Source organism: Haemaphysalis longicornis, unplaced genomic scaffold, assembly GCF_048455015.1.
Source record: "Haemaphysalis longicornis isolate Haplotype H1 unplaced genomic scaffold, Haemaphysalis longicornis Haplotype H1 scaffold_1, whole genome shotgun sequence".
In the NCBI taxonomy this organism is placed as follows: Eukaryota; Metazoa; Arthropoda; class Arachnida; order Ixodida; family Ixodidae; genus Haemaphysalis; species Haemaphysalis longicornis.
Genome location: NW_027526203.1, coordinates 477,167,560 through 477,188,952, shown reverse-complemented (window position 1 = coordinate 477,188,952; position 21,393 = coordinate 477,167,560). Strand labels below are relative to the sequence as shown.

The window sequence follows — 21,393 nt, the reverse complement described above, 5'->3', positions numbered from 1 at the left end:
TCCCCTCGGGAGGCTTTTCTACCCCGTCTCTAGAGACTACTGGGATTTGGCCAACCAAGCTACTCCCTGCAGTGCTGTTTTCACTCGGCACAAAACCTTTCTGCTACATCCTTCATCTCATCCATGCTGTGCATTCTGTTGTCTCTCTCATCCCTGAGTGCACACACTCGATTTTTGCCAAGAGCCTCCCTTTCTTAATGTTTCTTGAATTTTTGCCACGCTGCAGGCACAAACGTCCCTGGTCTTACTTGTGTTAATTTTGACCACTCCACACGTGTAGAGACTTTCATGTTCCTGCATTTGACAATAACGTCTTTCATTTTCTGGTGGCTTGAGACCTTTTAGTCAGTAAGATAAGGATCTGGGTAGTTGGTTTTGCATGCTCACATGCACGCTTGTTTTCCTTAAAGGGACAGACAACCGATTTTTGTCGAGTATATATTCTCTATCCCAAATGAAAGGGTATCACTTAAAGCACCTTGACGAGAAACGGTTTTGCTGATAACGCCCTAGAACTTTTTAAATCGATTTTTTTTATCTACGAACCGTATGTGTCCCTCCTAAAACTAATGCTGGCAACCATGACATAGAGTAGCTCGGCAACATACTTTTGTCTGTATGCGAAATAAAAAACAATATTTAAAAACTTGTTCCCAGCTAATAAAGTTTGAATCGCAGGCTTTCTTGTTCCTGTATGTGTTTTTTTAATGCAACAGTCTATTTTGCACGAATGCGCCACCTGTTGGGATAGACGATAGGTAGAATCTGGCTTCACGTTGTGGAGGCGGGAAGTTCGATTCTCCCCGGGCGCGACGTTTTTTTTTTTTTTTTTTTAAGCTGCCGTTGGCGTATTTGGAGACTGAAATCAAACATTTTGGCAGAACAAACGTCTCTGCCTCAGGCAGAATCGTCAAAGCTCCTTCACTGGGTCTGTTTACTGGACGCTGCCATTGATTCTGGGCATGGAGGCTCAGTTAGCCACACTGAGAGCAACCCAGCGGCGGCGGGCGGCGTGTCTAAAAAAAATTTCAAAATAATGCTAAAAAATACATATACAATTTAACCGTATACAAATACTTGTGTTAAAAGTTTTTCAATACGTAAATAAACGCTTCAGCAGTTACAGTAGCTGCTAGGTTTGCAGGTCACGTGACAGGGACACATATTGTAGTTCCAAGTTTCGACACTACGAACCGCCACCCTTCCGTTTTCAGGAAGTTTGCTGCCAAATTAAAATTATTTCCGCCAGTTTGTTTAGAAATTGCTTGTGGTTACCGGGCTATATAAAACGCTGGCTTTCATATGAGCTAGAGAACATATACGCGACAAAAATCGGTTGTCTGTCCCTTTAAAAAAAAGTGTGCCCCTGGTAACCGCAAGCGCAGTTTACGAACACGCCCTTTAGTCCCTCTTCACATGCCAGCGTCAGATTAGGAGATGCCTGCACTGGCCTCCAACAGCCGCAGGTGTGTGTTGCCCCCAGCTACAAGGACTCTACCCGAGGTGCACCAGGGACGACGACACGCACAGGCAACAGCGTGTGCGGCACTCAGCAGTGAACGCCTCCTGGCCCCAGCCCTGGAGCCTGGCCACGCCCAATGCTGCCGCTGCGCAAGTGTTCAGTGGGACATCCGAGCATTGGGCGGCTCAAAAATCAGGCGGGGCCGTCGCAATGCTCATTAGAATGGCGAGGAAAAGGAGGAGTTGCAGCTGGGTTTCACGATTGTGGATTGTGCAACAGCTGCTGTGGTCAAGCTAAACAAGAGGTCAGAGATGGTGCCCCAACCTCTAGCTGCAGCCATGCATGCGGAGGCTGTGCATAGTTCCCACAAGGGGGTCCAACTCGCAACGGTTAAGGTAAAAGCAACGTACCGACAGTGAGGGGAGACTAAAGCAAAGGCAGTACGGACGTGCGAATATTGGAAAATTTTGAGTATCAAAGTGAAGAACATCTGGTTCAGCTTCAAATAACACAATATTGAATACGAATTTCCACAGTATCTAGACAGCTGAAAAGGCAAACTGGCAGTTGTTTAAATAAAAATGGAAACATAAAATGGACCTTGTTCCAGTCCCTCTAGCGGCCGCCACGGCAGAACTAAAAATGGCAGCAAGGCACGCCCCAAAGAAAGTTTGGCTTTCGGAGAACTCGTGCACAAAATATCCTGGTCCTGCAGTCCCTCCCGCCCTGACCTGTCACCCGTACCTTTCACATGTATGTCACGGTAGCAGGCGCACATTCTCGTGACTAATCCGCAGTATTTGAAGCGCCCCTTTTCTGTTCTTTTTTTTTTTTTTCATTTTTGTTACCCCCTCACTGGCAGCGTGGTCAGCCTCAAACGTCTTTGCCCCTTTTCTTAGAAAGCCATTATTGTGTGCCCGTATGAACCCACCACGAGGTGTCGAGAGAGAGGGAGAGAGAAAAAAGAAAGCGTGCAGTAGTAGACAGTGTAGCCTCTCCCCGAGCAGACAACTGAGGGGCGCCCTTTTGTTTATTTTGCCCGAGGCGCCTGCCAAGAATGGCGGACCGGCAGCCCACGCATGTGCAGATCACTACTAAAAAAAGGTCCGTTGTGCCCGACTGAAAACGAGAAATGAGGCTGAGCGGCTGCTCGTTCCCACCGAAAGGACGCACCTCCTGCAGCCCCCGCAGCGTTTGTTCGACGCCTGGCTTCCCAAGAGCCCCAGCAAGCGTCCCATTTCAGAGCACATCGCAACGCGCCCAGGGCAAGCCGCATCCCGCTCCACTCGACTGCTTCCTGAAGGGCCTGCACTTCGGTTGCAGCCAATCAGGACAGGTCTTTAACTGTGCCCCCAGGCCTCGAAAGGAATGGGCCAGGTCAGTCGATCACATCAGGCGCTGGCTGCTTTGTTTCAAGTCAACTGCGCTACTCATGCCTGCTTCTACCACAGACTCTTTCAAGTATGCGCGCTAGTGGTCAGTAGGTACGGTCGGCTCTGGCGTTCACACGCCTATGCGTGCGTCTTTCGACTGCGCCTGAACACAAGGCGAAACATTTCAACGAAATCGCAACTGACACAACACAAGGCCGAGGAATCACATTTTATAATACTGGCTAGCTAAGGTTTGTCTCTGGAAAAGCGCACGGCCAGAAAAAGTTTCCGCCCACATGTATTTTTATATTGACACGTTCCTGCTGCCTCGGTGTTCATCTCAGAAGAACCCTTGGGCAGCGTCCACCAGTCCCGTTTTGCCACGTCCAGTGCACGAAAGCGTGTGCGGCATCGACAATTTTTCCTGCTAGTCGCGCCATGTTTGGCACCTTTCCCCCCCCCCCACGCTATGGGCATTTTCTGTGCAACTGCTGCTGCTGCGAGTGGTGTATTTGTGCGCACGATACTTTCATGTACACCCAAAAAGAGAAGCACCCCACTAACAGGCAAAACTGCTACACCGAGAGACTTGCTATTTCGGCAGTACGTTCGTGCCATGACGCAGGGGCTCACTAAGGTGGGCATTCCCGAAATCTTACTCCTAAGCAAAAAGAAAGGTGGGGGGGAGTCGTGTTTTCGAAAATTCATCATTATCTCTCACCCGTTTCCACATCCAAGTGCTTATTACTGATATGTGTAGCCCTTATAAATATCTAAAAAATAGTTTTATGGTTTTCCGCTAACCAACACTATTGGGCTGATTCTGAGTTTCGGAACAACATGGGTGTTCTGAAAGATTCTCCAATAAATTTTTCATTGATTGATTTATCCAATCGGTTTTCACTAATAAATGTTCTTCATACAAATGCACAAAGCCAATGTTAAGGATTATGCCCTGCGACGCCGTTAAAAGGGCGAAAGAAGTTTTTAAATGACACATCCTTCCAACCGAAAAGGCATAACAAGTCATGTCAATGCCTAGCCAAACTGCTGGCCCAAACGGCTTCAGGTTTCAGGAGCGCCTTGTGATTATGTTGGAGTTCAATGGTGCCGACATTTAGCACCAGGAAGAGTGAAAAGTGCTGAAACAATTTTCCTTATATTTTTTTATTGCACACCAGTTGTGATATTGAACTGCTTTTTGTTGGTATAGGTAACTTCTGCATGAATCTAAACACTGTTCTAGAAGATTTTTCCATACACCCACCTGATAGAGACAATCAGTCTTCACAGATTCCCCAATAACTGCACAGTCCGTTGATATATCCACTTCATTTTTGCTTGCAAATGCTGCCAATACAGTAGTCCAAAAACCAATTTCAGGGTTTTGTCCTAAAACGCGTGTAAAGGGGTTTTTTAACTTGCACCCCTCTGAACATGGAATGCAGTTCTATTTTCCCACGTTCGCATAGCGCTCGCCATCTGTTGAGACTTTCTGCAACCCCACGCCTCCCGCAGCAGCCCACGTTATTTATCATAGAACTGCGACTGATGAGCACCCTTCACGCCTCCTGGGATTGCCACGGGTAAGCAGTCGCTGTAGCGCACCATATTGGTACAACCAGTTTCAGGAGAGTTCCGGCCGTTTCCCATTACAGTTGAACCCCTTTATAAGAGACACGTACCGGGGAGCAGTTTCTGTCTCTTATATAAGATGTCTCTTATAAGCAGGGTGCCATGTTTTTACCAACTGATCAACCCATAGTTCAATGTGGGCACCGTATGACTCAAATAAGCTGAAAAGAACGCTACAGCATGTTGAAAAAGATTCATTCTAATTAATGTTTGGCCCAAGCATTTATGAAACTTTGTTTGCTTCATGACTGTATTTACACTGTTTTTTACAACCAATTCTACAAGCTTTTTTTCCTTTCCTTGTTTGTGGAAGATGAATCGTAGATGTTGAGTTCACAAGCCTGATCAATAGCCAGAGCGCACAGCTTCTTCCGCTGTGTGCTCAGGCTATTCATTACGCTTGCAGGACTCAACATCTGCAGTGCTTCTTGATTGGGAGCTACGCAAGTGGGAGAGCCCGCATGTGTGATCGCGCTCCATTCAATGAACGGCAGTAAGCTTCAACCACTTCTGTAAGTTGCATTTTCATTGTCAGGGCTTCTCATTGTCATTTCATAGCTGACTGAACCACTTTGTGTTTGCTGAAGTTATAATAAATAGCGACTGCAGGTGTCTATCGTCCACCTGTGCTTCCAGGATGGAAGCAACTGCAATTAGTGACCGGTGGCACTGTGTCTGAAGTTAAAATGTCTGTTACAAGCGAGATTATTGATTAAACTTCAAGGATAACTTGTCCCTTATAACCAAATCTTCTACATCCGATGTCTGTTATAAAAGAGGTCGATTTAATGGGAGAGATAGGGCAGCCAACCATGCGGGTGAATAGTGTCTCTTATACCCATTTGTCTCTTACATCAGTGTCTCTTATAACGAGGTTCAACTGTACCACGTGCCTCCGGTATGTAGGAGCCGGCGGGAGTTCCCGGTGAATTAGCACCACATTACGACAAGCGAGAAACTGCTGAACCCGTGTGGTGCCCACTGGCGTCGTTTGCCCCGCTGGCGCTCGTCTATTGACGCAGGCCCACTTGCCACTGCACTTGCATGCCGCTTTCAAAGCAGCCTCTGCCCCCGCATTCCCAGAGTGGCCAGCATGCAGAACGGAGGCCTACGAGGGATTGGCGAGACTGAGCGAACGACTGGCTTGGGCATTTGATTCTGAACAATGCGATTCACGGGGGGGGACAATGCCAGCTCTACTTGCTTTACTAACGTTGGGTCCGTGCACTGTACAGGACACAACGGTGGCGTGAAGAGCCACTGTAAAATTGCACACATCTGTCCTGCACTGCCTTTTCTTGGCTTCCACAAAAGACAGGTCGCAAGATGCAGCGCCACGGTGCTACAAAATCAGCGTCCCCTCAGAAGGAGCACAAGCGCCCTGCCTCGCTCGGGGGGAGATGCGAGACTGACGGCAGCCGGGGCGTGACACTGCGGTGCTGCCTCGGAAGACCCGACAGGCCCCCCGCTTGGTGCGAGAGAAGGCAAGGTTTACCCAATGGCCAGCTCACGCCCTCCCCCCTCCGAGGGGCCGCCGGAAGGAAGGAAGGCCACGCACCTGGTGCCCAGCTCCTCCCGATCCATGGCGCTCAGGCATCCGCTCCTCCGCACATGGCTGGGGCCCTGGGCACAGTCAACCGAGCCACATCAGCCGACCCATCCCCGCTGCGTGGCCAAAGACCGTGCTTCTAGCGCACTTGGCTGCCGCCCCTTCTGCTGCAGCCAAGTTAAGCGTCCGGTGCACCCTTGCGCAGGATGCTTCCACAGGAAGGGCACCCCCGACCTGCTACAGGGACCCGGCGAGCGGCACACCTCCGGACGACCCGAGGGTGTGTGACCGATTGTTCAGCCTTCAATGTTGTGCACCAACAGGTCCGGGTGCGGTTGACCGCAATTAGCAACCTCATCTGGCTGGCAGTACAGACTGGAAAGGAGTGATCATGCCCAGCGCACTTGGCATGCGACAATCATCCGCAACAGGCAGCAGTGACATCCGAGGTTTGGGATGCAGGGTCTCGTGTGACAATGTATAGAGTGCCGACTCAGGTTGAGTGCTTCGGTCGAAAGTTGGTATCAAGTGTGCCGAGTTTCCTTAAAATCGTGTCTGATTGCCATTCTTTCGAGAGAGGCCATCGAGGAGGTCGGAGTGCGTTTTGTTAATGCGGTCTATTTCTGAGACCACAGCCTGTTGAGGCTGCAGTGTCAGACCGTTGACAGACTGTCCCTGTGAACGCCCCAGCTGGGGCAAGCTTCTCTGCTCTGTGCCAACGAAGCTCTGCGATTGTGGATGCACGGCTTCCTCCTCTGCACTGGCAGCACCGACGGCCTGCGCTTGAGCAGGCTCCCTCCCGTCTCGGCGAGGCCTGCGGGTGCACGAGCGCCCAACCTAGGGCGTCCCCAGACGGTGGGGAAGACCGCGTGTGCTGTGCAGTGGCTAGGGCGGCCTACATTAGTGTCCCTGCGTTTGTTTGCACAGCCTATCCTCGCACACTTGACGCTCTGCCCCTCCCTGCAAATGTTTCCCGACAGTGCACTCTGCACAACGGCCGCACACAAGAGCACTGAGCAATTCTCCCTCAACTGCCTCCTTGAAACTTTGTCCGAACCCTCACATGCCTCCAGATCAGTTGTGCCAGGACAGTGAAAAGCACACACACCAGTGCTTCGGGGCGTGCATATCAGCATTCTTCCCCCACCAACCAATCACGGTGCAGCCAGAGCCACGGGCGAAAGGCACACCTGGGGCCCCTCCTGGTGGCACGCATCACAAGCAGGCCTCGCATAGAGAAAAGCCCACTCAGCTTTTGCCCACACCCAGATCACTGCCACAGACGGGGCTGAAAACACGCACCGAGTGCATTTTCCCCGCACAGCCTCGCCAAGCCGGAAGCTTCCACTGCCCATCGTCCCCGATACAGCTCATCCACCTGCGAACGCCGCGCACTCTTCCATGGCCCCCCCCCCACCAACAGCCTCACATGGAACAAATCAAGGGCCATCCTGTCTGCTGCTTCATCGACGCAATGCTCGAGTGAGGCCAGGCATCGCCGACTGCTACAGCGATGCAACTCTGCAGCATGACTTTGTGGCTCCCCTGATGATACACAAGGTCACGACGAATCTACAAAAAGGCACTAAGCTTGCCCTACGCCAAGGCCAGATGCTGTCGACAGTGGCGTAGTTAGCACCGCCGGCAAAAAAGCCCAGCAGGAAAGATTGTAAACATCAAATCTTCTCGCTTTGCTTTTACACATTAACATACCAATGCAGAGTGTGAACAGCGCGAGGCCGACATGGGGAGCGGACCGAGGGGGAATACCATCGGTGAACAGAACACGGCCTCGGAAGAACCAGACGACTCGACCGGACCCGAGCCGCTGACACCGGGGAACACCTCGCTCCCCCTTGTCCACAAGACATGCAGCGCAAACTGGTGCTTTTTTGGCCCACGTTTTGCGTCAGCCGGCTTGCGACATCTTTCTTGCGTTCTTTAGGTTCTGCAGTGTTTGTGCTTGGCCTGTCTGCTCCATGTATTGTTCTACAATTTTGCCAAACATATTTTTCAAGCATACGGTGCGTATTTATTTGCATTTTTAATTTGAACTTTGTTTCTTTGCCAGTGCTGTTTTGCATTGGGCTGATGCGATACTTGTGCGCTTTTGCATGTGTACACAATACCCTCAGCCTATCAACCGACTCTCTCCTCTTAGTGGTATTGTGAATGAACAAACAAATAAGTAAGCAATAAAGCTGTTGTATACAAATATGCGCTTGGGGAAAGTAGATACAGTTGGCTCTGGTGTTCACCCAAATGCACACATATTTTGATTGTGCACGAACAAAAGGTGAAACATTTCAATGAAATTAAAATAATGCTACCAAGCGGAATAAGGCACCCTATTTTGTAATGTCGACTAGGTACCCGACGTTTGGGTTCTTTAGAAAGCACATGAAAAACAAACGAAAGTCCCTGCATACACTTATTTTACTCAGTGTTTACTAAGAAAAACACCTATGCAAGCTCCACCAATAATGTGCTTCATCATCCAAGATTCCCGACGTCACAGTCTGTAGTGCGGGGAAGTGAATGAGGCAGTTTACCCGCTTTTGGAATGTCCTGCGTCCACAAGCATTTCATGGCACACTACTCAATGGACGCACACCCACTTGCTGTTGGACCGCAATGCCTGCTGCTCCTCCAATTTCACGCCGACGCTCGCTCCGGCACTCCTCGAGACGGCCCCTGCTGCCCGGCCCAGCCACAGGACAGCGGGGAGCAAGGATCCTGCCACACGCTGGCCCATCAGCATCCATAAAGTGGCGCTGTCCAGTGCAGCTGCTGCAGAGCGCTCGTGTACAAAGCCAAAGGGCCCGTGCGGATTGACTTCGGCGAAGCAAATCGACTAGTGTGAAAAGAGAATCGGGCTCTGGGAGCTGAACCTAGGCCCCCGGAGCAGGCAGCACTGTGGACGAACGCTCCCACGGGGCGCGGCCTGTTCACACCCAAAGGTGGGGCTGCGGAAGGAGACACAGTGTCGCAGTGCACGAGCCCTGGATAAAGCCGTCATGCCTCCACATTTTCCGCAGCCACGGAGCTTTTTGGCGTGCTGGGTCATTGCCACAATGCCAGCTTATATAAGCTGCCCCCCATGCTATGGCATCGCCCTTGTTGCTGCCATGCCTCCCGCACTTTTCGGCACGCACCCGAGGTCAGCTTTTCCCAGCAGCACTCCTGGAGAGCAAAGCAACACGATCTTGGCCAGCTCCAAAGAAAGGCTACAAAGTAACAGGGAAGGGTCACAGCAGCAGGCGAGCAAGGACTCGTGGGCACATTACCAAACAACAGTAAGTGCTACAGTAACGCAGTTTCCAAAAGTAACTTGTCACAGTTACAGCTACTGTGACATCGCTACTTTTTTGCTGCTGCATAACACTAAGTAATAGATCATTAACCAAATGATAGTTTATTTAATAAAAATGCACAAGGGCCTGCAGGTATTCAATATCGCACGGGGTAACACCCTAGACAAAGGGAACCTAGAAGTGGGCGCACTCAGGCCCAACACCAACAGTCGTCGTGTGCTCCTATTTTCTTGCGTCATCGTTTTTGTTGATGCACTCTGAGTCAGGGACTTTATTTGCAACTCATTGTAATTCAGGATTACTTGTTTTTCAAAGTTGACGGTTCCTCTTTTTGGAGGTCTACATTCCAGTTTCTTTTCTTTTTCTTGTTTCCAATCTACTCAAGACGAGGGAAAAGTCTTAAGGAAAAGTTTTAAAACTGAACTCCGACCTCGGTTTTCTTCAGCACACACAATCGCTTTAGTGACCACCTCCACTAAACTGTGAGGGCAGCCATGTTGTAAAAAGATGAAAGGTGGAGAGGATATGGGAAAGAAGAAAGGCTGAACAAGTGGAAAGCGCGAACTCTACAACGGCCTTTAACGAGTGGTGCTGTTAAATGATTCTTTATAAATACGGAAGTAACTGTAATAGTTACTGTGTAAAAAAGTAACAGTGCTATGTTACAAGTTCCTTTAACCTTAAAAGTAACCAGTTACAGTGAAAATTTTCTGTAACAAGTAACTAGTTACCAATAATGTGTTACTAGTAACTAGTTACTGCCACAGTCTGCCCGCAAGTTAAGGGCTGACCGACATGCTGCATACCTAGGGTTGCCACCTTTGCGGTTTTTGACCGGCCCAACCGGTTTTTTAGACAGTGGGCCGGTTGCCGGTGTGTACCTAAAACCGGCCGTCATTGGCTGTTTTTTGACCATCATTGTTCTGGCATTTTATAAGTGTCAATTCGGCAACTATGATGATAAATTTGTGCCAACAAGGTGTGCAAAGACACTTGAGCAGAGAAAATACATCACTCTCTGTACGTATTTACAGAAAATCACGCTCTGATTCCATTTTTAGACAATCTGTTACTTTCAGCACAAACGCTACATTGATTTCTCTCTAGGAAGCTCTAGCACAGTGTCTTTAGCAGAGTCACCGGAGCCTGGCAGAATGTCATTCCGCCCAAGCCAAGCCTGGGGTCGAGTGCCTGCAGAGTACTTCTCTTCATGAGCACCCCTCCGGACAAGTTTCTAGCCCTGATCCATCTGGATCTCAAACCCCCAGAAGCAGTGGCAATTGAGCATGCTGCAACCCTGTGCCCCCCGCGTTCTGCAAGTTTAGTGTAATGAAAAAAAAAAAAAAAAAAAGATGACATGGCGTCTGGTTTTCAACGCAAATTCAACCCCCCCCCCCCCCTCTCCCCCCGCCAAGGGCCGGTTTGTTTTTGTTTTTTTTTTTTCTGGGAAAGGTGGCAACCATTAGCATACCAGCTCTGTTCTGCTAAGTGCCCAAAGCCCCCCCCCCCCATATCCTAAAAAAAGAAACCCACAAAGAAGTCTGGAATGCCTACCCACTTATAGTAAAGAAAAAATGGTACGCCGCTACAAAGCTGACACGAGGAAAGGCAAAACGCTGGGACGGGCTAGTATCCACCCAAGCGCAAGCTGAGGGACAACCCTGCCTTGTCTGTCTTCAAACATGCGCTATACTGAAACTCTGGAGAACAGCGATCCGAGGCGCGGCGTCCCGTTTCACAGGACGTACGCGTAATGGACCGCTGCCCTCCCTCTGCATCGATCAAATGAAGAATTAACTCGTCCACTTGTGCGCGCCGACACGACTCCTCGAGGAGGAATCTCGACTCACAGAATCTGGCCCAAACAGTGCGAACGGGACACGCGAGTTCACATCGTCAGACAACCTACGAGCGCACTGAAAAAACTGCAGACTCGGCACGCCCACATGCGAGGACCTACTGCGGCACACCGAGTGTGCACAGAGGAGCGCAAGCCCCAGGCAACACGTTCGGTAGTGTCGCTGCACCTGCGATGGCGTGCACGAGTGCCGAGACGCTGCCCGGACAGCTCGGTTGCCAAAACAAACGCCATACCGTGGCCGCCCGCGCCGACCAGCGGACGGCCGCTGGCCAATGGCGCGTGATCCTCGCGCAACACGGGACGACGGCGAGACTCGGCACGGGCACTTCTGCGAACGGGCAAAGAGAGCGTACTACCTCGGGCAGGACCGATGCACCAGGAGCGCGGCGAAGGCACGGAACGCGCAACCACTCCGCCGAGTACGGACCACCATAGAAGTGCACGGACGGTACGGCCAAATGGAATGATCTCCGCCAGAGGGCGGCACAATGCTGGGACTTTAAAAAACAACAAAGCAGGTAAGGCCATAGACAGCGTTGGAGTAGACCTGTGCGCCGCCGCGCCACGCCGCCGCCGCCGCTTATTTTGGTCGCGCCGTCTGCGCCGCCGCCGTAGTCGCGGGAATGAGCACGCCGCCGCCGCCGCCGGGCAAAATTTTCGGCGCGCCGCCGGCCCCGCGCCCCGCCTATTATTCTTTTCTTTGAAGGGAGCTGCTGAAGGGCGACTCTTCTGAAGAACGAAGGAGTATGAAAGGAAAATACGTCACTTCGCTTGAAGCTGTCGTTTCTCCCTCTGCAAGAAATCCCTCTCTCAGCGGTGCTGTTCGTTGGGAAATAATCGCGATCCACCGTGCATCAACGGATGATTTCTTCTTTCTGCCTGGAATCAGTCATTCTGCTGCTCGTGTGGGGAGACTTGTAGTCCCCTTCCTTCTCCTCCTTCTCCGAATACCTTTTCTTCCCGCCAGTGGCGTAAATCATGGGGGGGTCAGGGGGGTCCTGACCCCCCTTGTGTTCGGGCTGGGCGGGACACCCCTTGCAAGTGTCCCCCCCTTGATATTCATCTTTCATTTACCTTTGAAAGCTAAAACAACTGTTGTTTTTGTCACTAATAAGTACTGCACGAGCTGAAATAACCATCCCGTTCCCGCTAAATAAAAAGAAGGTTCGTTTTCCACAATCGGCGACGTGCACAAGGTGCAAGTGGAATCACTGAAAGCAGGTAAAACCTGTTTCCGCTGTGGTTCGCCGAAATAAATTAAAATTATTTCCGCCAATTTGTTTTGAAATTGCTTGCGGTTACCGGGCTATATAAAACGCTGGCTTTCATATGAGCTAGAGAACATATACGCGACAAGAATCGGTTGTCTGTCCCTTTAAGAAAATACAGCTGCCATTGCATACTTTAAACACCCAGAACATGTTAAAGAAGCACTTGAAAATATTTAGCTACTTTTAGCTCCTTGCTGGATTTTTTAGCTACTTCTAGCTAATAAAGCACAAAACAAAATGGCCGCCTTGGCAAGATGTGTGTCCCCCCTTGTGATTTTTCTGGATTTACGCCACTGCTTCCCGCCCCATACCAATCCTCTTACATTGCATGCGTACCGCGACCTTGTTAACAAAGGATAAATGAGTGATTGCCTGCCGTCTCGACGCGCTTGACTCGGAATCCTCTTGAAGCACCCCAGCTTCTCCCGCGGCCACACAAGCGCGACATCTTTTGTGCTATCCGCTTTCTCAGAAACTCTAAAATGACCTGCAGGCACCCATATGTTACTCCAGGCATGGTTAAACAGGCCCACCCGACTCTCTCTGTGTCAATAGCCCTCTTTCTTTCTTCTCCAAAGGGAAGTAGGACGGAGGACAGGAGCGAACGCCAACTTCAGCCCCTCAAGCCATATTCGTTCTACTGTACAAACATGACCAAAAGTGTTTGACCACCTTCCTTCTTGATAAAGGCCGGTCCCTCGGCGTATTAATAACATCGTCATCCAACGTGGATAAAAGTATACACTCAAGGAAAATAAAACATTAACACAACAAATGCGGTCGCAGACAGACTGAAAAGAATAAATGCGGGTGAAAGAGAACGACCGGAGTACACAAGTCTCCAAAATCAGTGCGCCAGCTCCTCCCACCACTCGCCGATTCTCTCGAGGGGACAAGCCGCTAACATCGAAGAATGAAACCCCATAATCAGCACGGGAACAGTGCACAAGAAACCGTCGCAGTAGCGCGTAAGCTTGAATGGGCAGCGTCATTACGGGAAGAGTGCACGGGAAGTGGGTCAATAAATGAACTGTCCAGGTACGCAGGAAGGGTCAATGAAAGCGCAGCTAGGATCTCCAGAACTGTGATCCTGGTACAAACATCACAACTCATTAACATCACCAATGCATTGTGAAACACAAAATTGGAAGGAAATTCTAATACCCGCATAATTTCAGATAACCAATGTCGTATTTGAGCACTGTGATAAAATAGCGTCCCTGAGGGCAGAGGAGCGTACGTCATGCTGCCCTTTCTGCGCTGGAGGCCAGTTAACTAGAAGATTTGGAGAAAAAGAATTCAGAAATAATGGTGAAAAGTACCATAAGAAAATCTACAGAAATTCAGAGGGTTGTCTACCAATGCATTACTCCTCTTGCCTTCATTGTGAGTTTTTTACAGCCGAATTAGGCTATCCCAAACAGAGCTTCGACGAGCAATGTCCACGCTCCGCAAGAATGCTATGATTTTGAAACGTAAAAGTTGTATATTAATAGTGCGTGCTGCGTGACGATTGATTGTGGGGTTTAGCGCACCGAAGCTACACATGGGCTATCGAGAGAGAGAGAGACAGAGAGAGAATAAATTTCGTCAGCACAAAAATTGCGAAGTAGTGTCCTCATTTCAGAACCCCATTCGTGGTGCCCAGCTGGCCGTCCGAAGCGCCTCATAGCCCATGTGTTTTTTGACACCTGTGATAAAAAAAAAACCCATGGGCTATAGAGGCGCGCCGTAGTGGGGGGCTCCGGATTAATTTTGATCCCCTGTGGATTTTTACCGTGCGCCAACTACTCAACACAATGGGATTTTCGCTTTTCCACTCAATCTGAAAAGCAGCCACCGTGGCTGTGATGGGTGAACCCCGGAAACGGAAAAAAAATGGTCCCACCATACTCCAGTCGACATTTTTCCCTTCAAGTTAGATGTGAACTTTTTTTGCGGTTTTGATTTTAACCCTTTGCGTTTTAGCAAAGGGTTGAGGAAGAGATGGAATGCTTTAATGTTCCTATAGGGGAAGAAATTAAAGCCTCTGGAGGCTAAAACACAGACATGGAGGAAAGAAAAGTATTCTTTCCTCCATGAACACAGACGGAGGGTTTGATGGATGGAGGGATGAATGGATGGATGGATGGATGGATGGACGGATGGATGATGGATGGTAGGGCTGAGTATCGATTAAAAATTTTAATGCAAGTAATTGGATTAAAACCGCAAATAAGAACTGCGAAGCCTGGAACCGTTGGTTTAGTAGCTTAGTCGGACATAGCCATCTAAGTGTCTGGAATGTCATAGAAGCTCTACGCTGCGAGGTTTCATCAGTATCGGTGAAAATTGCACTAGAAGCCGTGGGAGCTCCACCAAAGAAGCGCACAGCGTCGTCCCAGGTCTAGGACTTTTCGTTGCTGGACATTCCAGTGCAGGACGTTTCGGTGCGGACATGTTGGTGTACGGACATTTCGGTGGACGGACATATCGGTGTACGGACGTTTCGGTGCAGGGCATTTCGATCCTTGCGCGAACATTTCGGCGACCGTATTATCGGGTGCTTGTTTGTTTGAAACAGCCGCTAAATTTTTATTTTCGCTTAACATGGGTTTTGGACAACAATCTAGGGCAGCGATTGCATTTTAATATTGATGCAGTGTTCGCGATTTTTTGCCAGGTATTTTTAGAAACTGAACATTTGTGTATTTTTCTTTAATACCTAGTTCAGGGAACAGCTGTTTTGCAGCCAGCTGATTGAATTATTTTGCACATGTTTTTTTTTTATTTACGACAAGACGTTATTTATATTCGCGCTCTTTTCTGGGCCATGCTAATCAGCAAAGACAATTACCCGATGTGTACGATGGCTAACGCATTCTCTATGTTATTATTTCTAAATAAAATGCACTCTCACAATCTAAAACTTTACAAACATTCGGTTGCCCCTAAAAATGCAGACAAAACTTATGAATAGTTTATTTAGGCTGCGCTGTCAAGTTTAAATGAATTTGGAGACACTGTTCTCGCCAGCTTTTTTTTTTTTAATGGACAAGTCCAGGATATTGTCGCGGAGGAAGAACGGGCCTTTTGAAAACAGTTGCAGCTTCTATATCTCCTCAACGCTGAAGCGCGCAGGTTGTGCGTACAAGTACCAACAATTCTGTTCGGTCAAACCAACCTCCGTTTTAGCTTTACATGCTTACTTTCATTTCATTTTAATTGTCCCAGCCCCCTCTCCGTCTGTAAGTTTTAACCTTCCCAGATTTATTTTTCAGTAATATTATGTAATATTTTTCCATCACCTTCTCCAAAGAGTCACCGCATTGATGCAAGAAACAGCGATACATTCGGCGTGATCTCGCACAACCACTCGAGTGCACAACAAAAAGCCACCCGAAAAGCCGCTGAGGACACAATGACCAGGATCGTTGGCGCCTGTCGCCCCCATCGAGGAACAAGCTCGATGGCTGCATTCTTCCGCGCGTCGCGGCCACACGGAAGGCGCCCCTCTCCAGGAATCGCTTTCAGTCGCCCCACCTGCAATTAACTCTTCAAGTCGCCATATCATGGACACCGCAGACATTCCTCCTTTTCTTCCATTGTAAGAGGGGAAATTTTTGAATAGGCTGGTTTTGCGAGAGCCGCGACAGATTCACTTTTTCGATGCCCAGTTTACACTTTGAAGAAGCACAAGTGACACCCCCCTATCTCTAGCAAGGGGGCTGGTTATACACCATTTTCCTTGCTAGAGGTGGGCGCCGCCATTTGCTTTTTCTGACTGGACCGCTAGCGCCGTCTATGAAGCGACCGCCGAAACCTCCCAGTAAACGCAAAACGTCCTGAGGACGTCCTCAAATGGTCTAAACGTCCTGGATCCTTTACTGTTCGTCCAGGGGACATCCACGGGGTTAGATATTGTAAATGATCTCTCAATGGTCCATCCTAGAGCTTATTTTGGACCACAATGGATTGCGAATGATCCCTAAATGATCCGTTGTATTACTTCTTTTGGATCACAATCCGTATGGACGTCTGACGCTGCTGTTACCATGGAGGAAAGGCTATTACACTCGTATCCCTAGCAAAAATTCTGATAGAAACTTGTATTAGTCTTATACATTTTTGTATTGGGTGTATATATAAGATGCTTATTAGTCTTATACAAACTTTTATCAGTTTAAATCTCCGTAAATCTCTAACCAAATTATTATGCAAAATAGGTCAACATTTTTTTTTTTCACTTTCGCTCCTAAAAAATGCGCTGCTATCAGACATGAAGAGAGCTGATGGGAGCTAAGAGCGCTAAAAGTGCTGCGCCTGTGAGGCCGCAAGAAGAGCAAGAATCTAACCCGAAAAGACTGCAACGAAGTCAAGCCAAGCCATGCCATGGTCTTCGTTGGGTAGCCAATATGGCGACAAACATCAAAGTGCGGTTGGCGTGTGTGAACGTTCAGGAAGAAGACGGCTAGAAGCAAACAGCTTGTAGCATTATTTCACATCGGACGCGTGTGCATCGCGTCATCGAGAAGTGTTGGAGATGTGTCTAACGCTCGCATAACTTTGGCAAGTATGAACCAGGCCGCCGCGCAACCCATCTTGGACCCGTCACCTCGCCGCTTCGAACATCTTTGCTCCTTCTGCTATGCTGTGTAACGAACGCCTTACATGGAAGAAAGCGTGCGCATCACGTCATCGAGAGGTGCTGGAGATGTGTAGCGCCCGCCTAACATTTACAAATACAATCCGGGCCGCCGCCCGACCCATCTTTCACCCATCACCTCGCCGCTGCGGACATTTTTGTTGATTCTCAAGGGAATGCCTCACACCGAAGAGATTCCATTCTAATCGCGTGTTGCGGAAGGGTGAATGCCGTTTTGAAGTTGCATCACAATGGGAATGGTGTTCAATCGGCCATTAATGCGCTCGATGTGTGCCTATGACTGGACCGTGCAGGTTTGACTTCAGCTTTTTTGATTGCATGCTGCAGCTATTTTGTGGATTCGTATTGCAATTTATTCGTTTCTTAATCAGGTTACGAAAGTATGCATCGTTAAATTATTCAGCCAGATTTCTGTCAGCCAGAGGAAGTTGCCTGTGTACAGGGGGGATTAAAAGAAATACGAACGGAGCACACAGCCTCCGACGCATGCCGCACCGTCTGGCTGCGCTGTCAGTAAACGGCGCGCATGCGTAATTCTTTCAGAGTGTTTGAGAGTGTGGCCTACTGTTAGTGGAAATGCTTGGTAAAGAAGGGACGCCGGCCATTTATTTTGGGGCGTCTTCTTATGCTCTGTCGCCACTGAACATATTGTTATGTACTACATTCGGGAGCCAAGCTCGCAGCAGGCTGATTGCAGCTAGCATGATGCCCTTGAACGATCACCCTACTCAGTGGCGACGCAGCGTGAAAAGACGCCTCTCAATAAACGATCGGGGTTGCGTCTTGATCAAGCATTTCCCATAAATATAGGCCACACTCTCAAACGCTCTCAAAGAAATGCGCATGCGCGCAGTTTACTGACTTTGCAGCCAGGCGGTGCAGCATGCGTCGGAAGCTGTGTGCTCCGCTGTTCGCATTTCTTTTAATCGCCCCTGTACCCTGATAATAAAACGTGTTGCCATGTTTCATTGCTTTGTTTGAACTTGCCACTGGTTCTGATAGAACTAGTACACTCTGGTAGACCGTAGACCTACCAGACTGATAGATCTAATAGACGAATACAGACTGATAGGTCTATTAGCGGCAATAAGTATGTACGTGTATTAGAATTTGTATCAGAATTTCGCCAATAAACGAAAAACAGTTAAAAAGTTTATCAGAAGTTCTTTTTTTTTTCAAAATTAGCTAAGTCCACTTTGGGTGGAATCGAGAAAAACGTCGTTTTTTGCTCCCAAAATAATGGTGGCAACTGCTGAAATAATTTTTTGCTATGGTGTAGAAGCAAGGAAAGGATGAAGTTGAACAGTGCAGGGACGGGACTAAGGCCAGAGGCGACAAACACGGGCGCCTCTGCTCTTAGTCCCGTCCCTGCGCTGTTCAACTTCATGCAATGAACCAACTAGCTCAGTTAAAAACCCTCCTAAAGGAAAGGATCTTATTTGAGCACTGAAATAGAAATGTGGCTGCATTACTTCCCTAAATGGTAAGTACTTGTAAAGTTCGGATCTGGCACACATTGATGTGTCATGCAGGATTTGACCCATTTTGGATGAAAAGTTTTTAATTGCACAGGTCTTTGCGAGTGAATAACGGCTGGAAACATATCACTTAAGGGTTTTTTAAAGTAACCTGCACAAAAGTAGTAATATGACTCATTTTTCAGCGGCAATGCCTTGCTGCTCTGGAACTGAGGTCACTGGGTGTCGAGAGCACGATTGATGCAGACAGAAGTGTCTTCTTGGCAACATCCGCACTCTTCCTGTTCAACAGTTGCCTTTTCTTTATCTTGGAATATCCTCAGAAAGTCGGAAAAGTACTTCAACTCTTCATGCAGCTGCCATGATTCTCCTAAGCTAGAGAAGTCCCGTGATACCTTTCACCTTCAGGGGGGCTTACGCTGTGCTCGTACAAGCCACGCCTCTCTGGGGCACCTGAAAGATTCTTCCCTTTGCCTGAAACTGAAACAAAATTTGACACCAAGAACTGGTAATGTGGTTCTGCTCGAACTTCCAGGGTTTGTCTGTTGGGGTTCAGCTAGCCTATATACTCCGCTTTAGTTTTCTTGGGTTACCCGTGCCGTCTTTTCGGATGCAGTGTTTTTGCCTTCCCGCCAGGCACGGCTTCCCCAGGTTCTACTGTAATCATTTAGGACGTGCCCGATTTCTGTAGTGAGGCCTGTTGCATTAGCTTGTAAAAAAAAGACAGAGAAAAAAGAACATTAGTTTGTATCCTGGAAGTGTACGAAAATTGTCCAGCGGCATCATTTTGACGACGTTCTGAGGATGTACGCTGGACGGACAAACGGACCCCGATTGGACTGGCTGAGGATAAGATATGGACAACCTGAGGATGCTGAAATGTCCAGAGCCGGACATCCTGAGGATTTACCCAGGTTTGTTTTGCGTTATCTGGGCTCCGCGCTGGGCTGTTAAGTGCTCCGTTCTTTCCGTGCGTCTGCTCGGTACCCGTGCATTACCGAGTGAACCGTAGTGGTTTGGCGTTAAGTTAGCGGTTGCAGTGCTTGTGTGTGTGTGTGTTCTGTTTTGTTTTCATCATCTGCGTACGGATTTTAGGTCCTAATGTGCTGCCAGAGTGGAAAATGCCGACTCCGGCTGTTGCAAGCAGTAGTAGCAGACTTGTGGTGGTGGTATGTGCCGCTGGTGCTCCGCAGTTCCGCGATGCAAACGTTCCGGTATGACACCGACTGACATTGAAATCGATATCGGGGAGTAAATACGTGTTTTCAATGCCACCGTGCTTGTTATGTTCACCGATTAGTCATGTTTACGGAAGCGCGGACGTCGAATGCGGAGCGCGTACAGCATATGTGGGTCACGGGGATCCGTGCTCGCGATGGACTTTCGACGAGGCGATTGCTACGCTGTTGACATTGCAATGCAATATAATCTTTCTTAACTAGACTTATGAAGGTTACTGACAAAACGAAATTACCTGGGCGGAAAAATAACACGACCGCACATCCAGCCAACTTAATTATTACTATTCGAAGGTTGAGTTCGGGCGAGTTAATATTGGTTGATCATGATTGACCTATACCCTACGCAGCGCATGTGGCTTTTCGCTCGGAGCCCACCTTTGTAAAACCGCTGCTTGCACCACAAATGCTTTACGCGAGCAGCAGTAACAGTTTTGTAATTGTAATAATTTAGATGCCGTGCCAACGCAAAAGGAGTAGAAGCTTTTCCTTTGACCGAGTTGTGAACAGGTTGAGCTATTTTCCAAATGCAGCCTTCACGCGTATCTCCAGCTGCGTTTCCACATTGGGCTGCCTGCTTATCCTGCTATCGACCAGCAGTGTGGGATGGAGAAAGTTATCTTTTCATATCGTTTGGCAGTGCGTTGGCCTGAAAAAAAGTAAACAAAACGCCGTGATTTTAAAGGTTAGATTAAATGAAAAGGGGATTGTTTAATGCCAATCGGCTGTAATGATAAATAATATATGGTATTTTAAATTGACTACAAGGAGCCAGAAGTTATTGTAATGTTGTATTGTATCGGCGCTCGTGAAAGATCCCCAGGTAGTCAAAATTAACCCGGAGCCCTCCACTGCGGCGCGCCTCATCACCCATGAAGCGTTGGGGCGTTAATGAATCAATTAATCAATCAACCAATCAATCAATGCTGTATTGTAAAAGATAAAGTTGCTTCTAACATTTCAGGGGGTTCCGTTCCCTGTCGCAGCATTGCGTGTAATAAATAGATTTTGCTCCGTCTGCTTGCCGTCCAGGTGCACCCAACAAACCCTGGAGTTGGTCGTTGGTACAAAGTCGTTGCGATTTATCAACGGCATCCACCGATATCTCAACTCGGTGTGCGTTGGGAAGCGATGCAGCAAAAACACGCCGCAACCGTACTGCATTTTCTCCAGGCAGTGCCGTGGACATGCGTGCTGTCAGCGACTGTTTCTCGCTTTCTCTGGTTGTTCAATAACCCATCACCGCGCAGTGCTGACCAAGCGACGTTTGCGCCTTGAACGGCATCGCAGCATTGGCTAAAACAGTTGAAAGTTCCGCAAAAATAAGCACGCGGTGCGAAATACCCCTGAACTACGCAGCGGAGCACACCGCGCCGAGCGATGTTAGCAGCCCAGCGCGCACAGGCAACTCTGGTCGGCCACCGAGAGAACTGGTTTGAGAGTATTTTCCTCCTTTCCCGGCTGCTTATGGAAAATGGTGTATACGCCTCGAGATTCGCGATCGCTGCGCCGCCTGCCGCCGCTTCTCCGCGGCGTTTGCGGGATTAGCGCTGCGTGGCTGATAGGT

The 21,393-nt window shown here is 48.8% G+C and overlaps 1 protein-coding gene across 11 annotated transcripts in view; it reads right to left on the bottom strand.

Moving 5' to 3' along the window:
- LOC144156299 (mitogen-activated protein kinase kinase kinase 13-B-like) overlaps positions 1 to 11,651 on the bottom strand; it is an 88,563-nt gene extending 76,912 nt beyond the window's left edge. For 5 of the 11 annotated variants that reach the window (XM_077688254.1, XM_077688262.1, XM_077688253.1 and 2 more), the window contains exon 1: positions 11,551 to 11,651. In XM_077688254.1, coding sequence (XP_077544380.1) covers positions 11,551 to 11,627 — 77 coding nt within the window. In that variant the 5' untranslated portion in view covers positions 11,628 to 11,651. The other 6 variants (XM_077688255.1, XM_077688258.1, XM_077688256.1 and 3 more) reach the window with 6 other exon arrangements.
- Between the last annotated feature and the right edge of the window lie 9,742 nt (positions 11,652 to 21,393).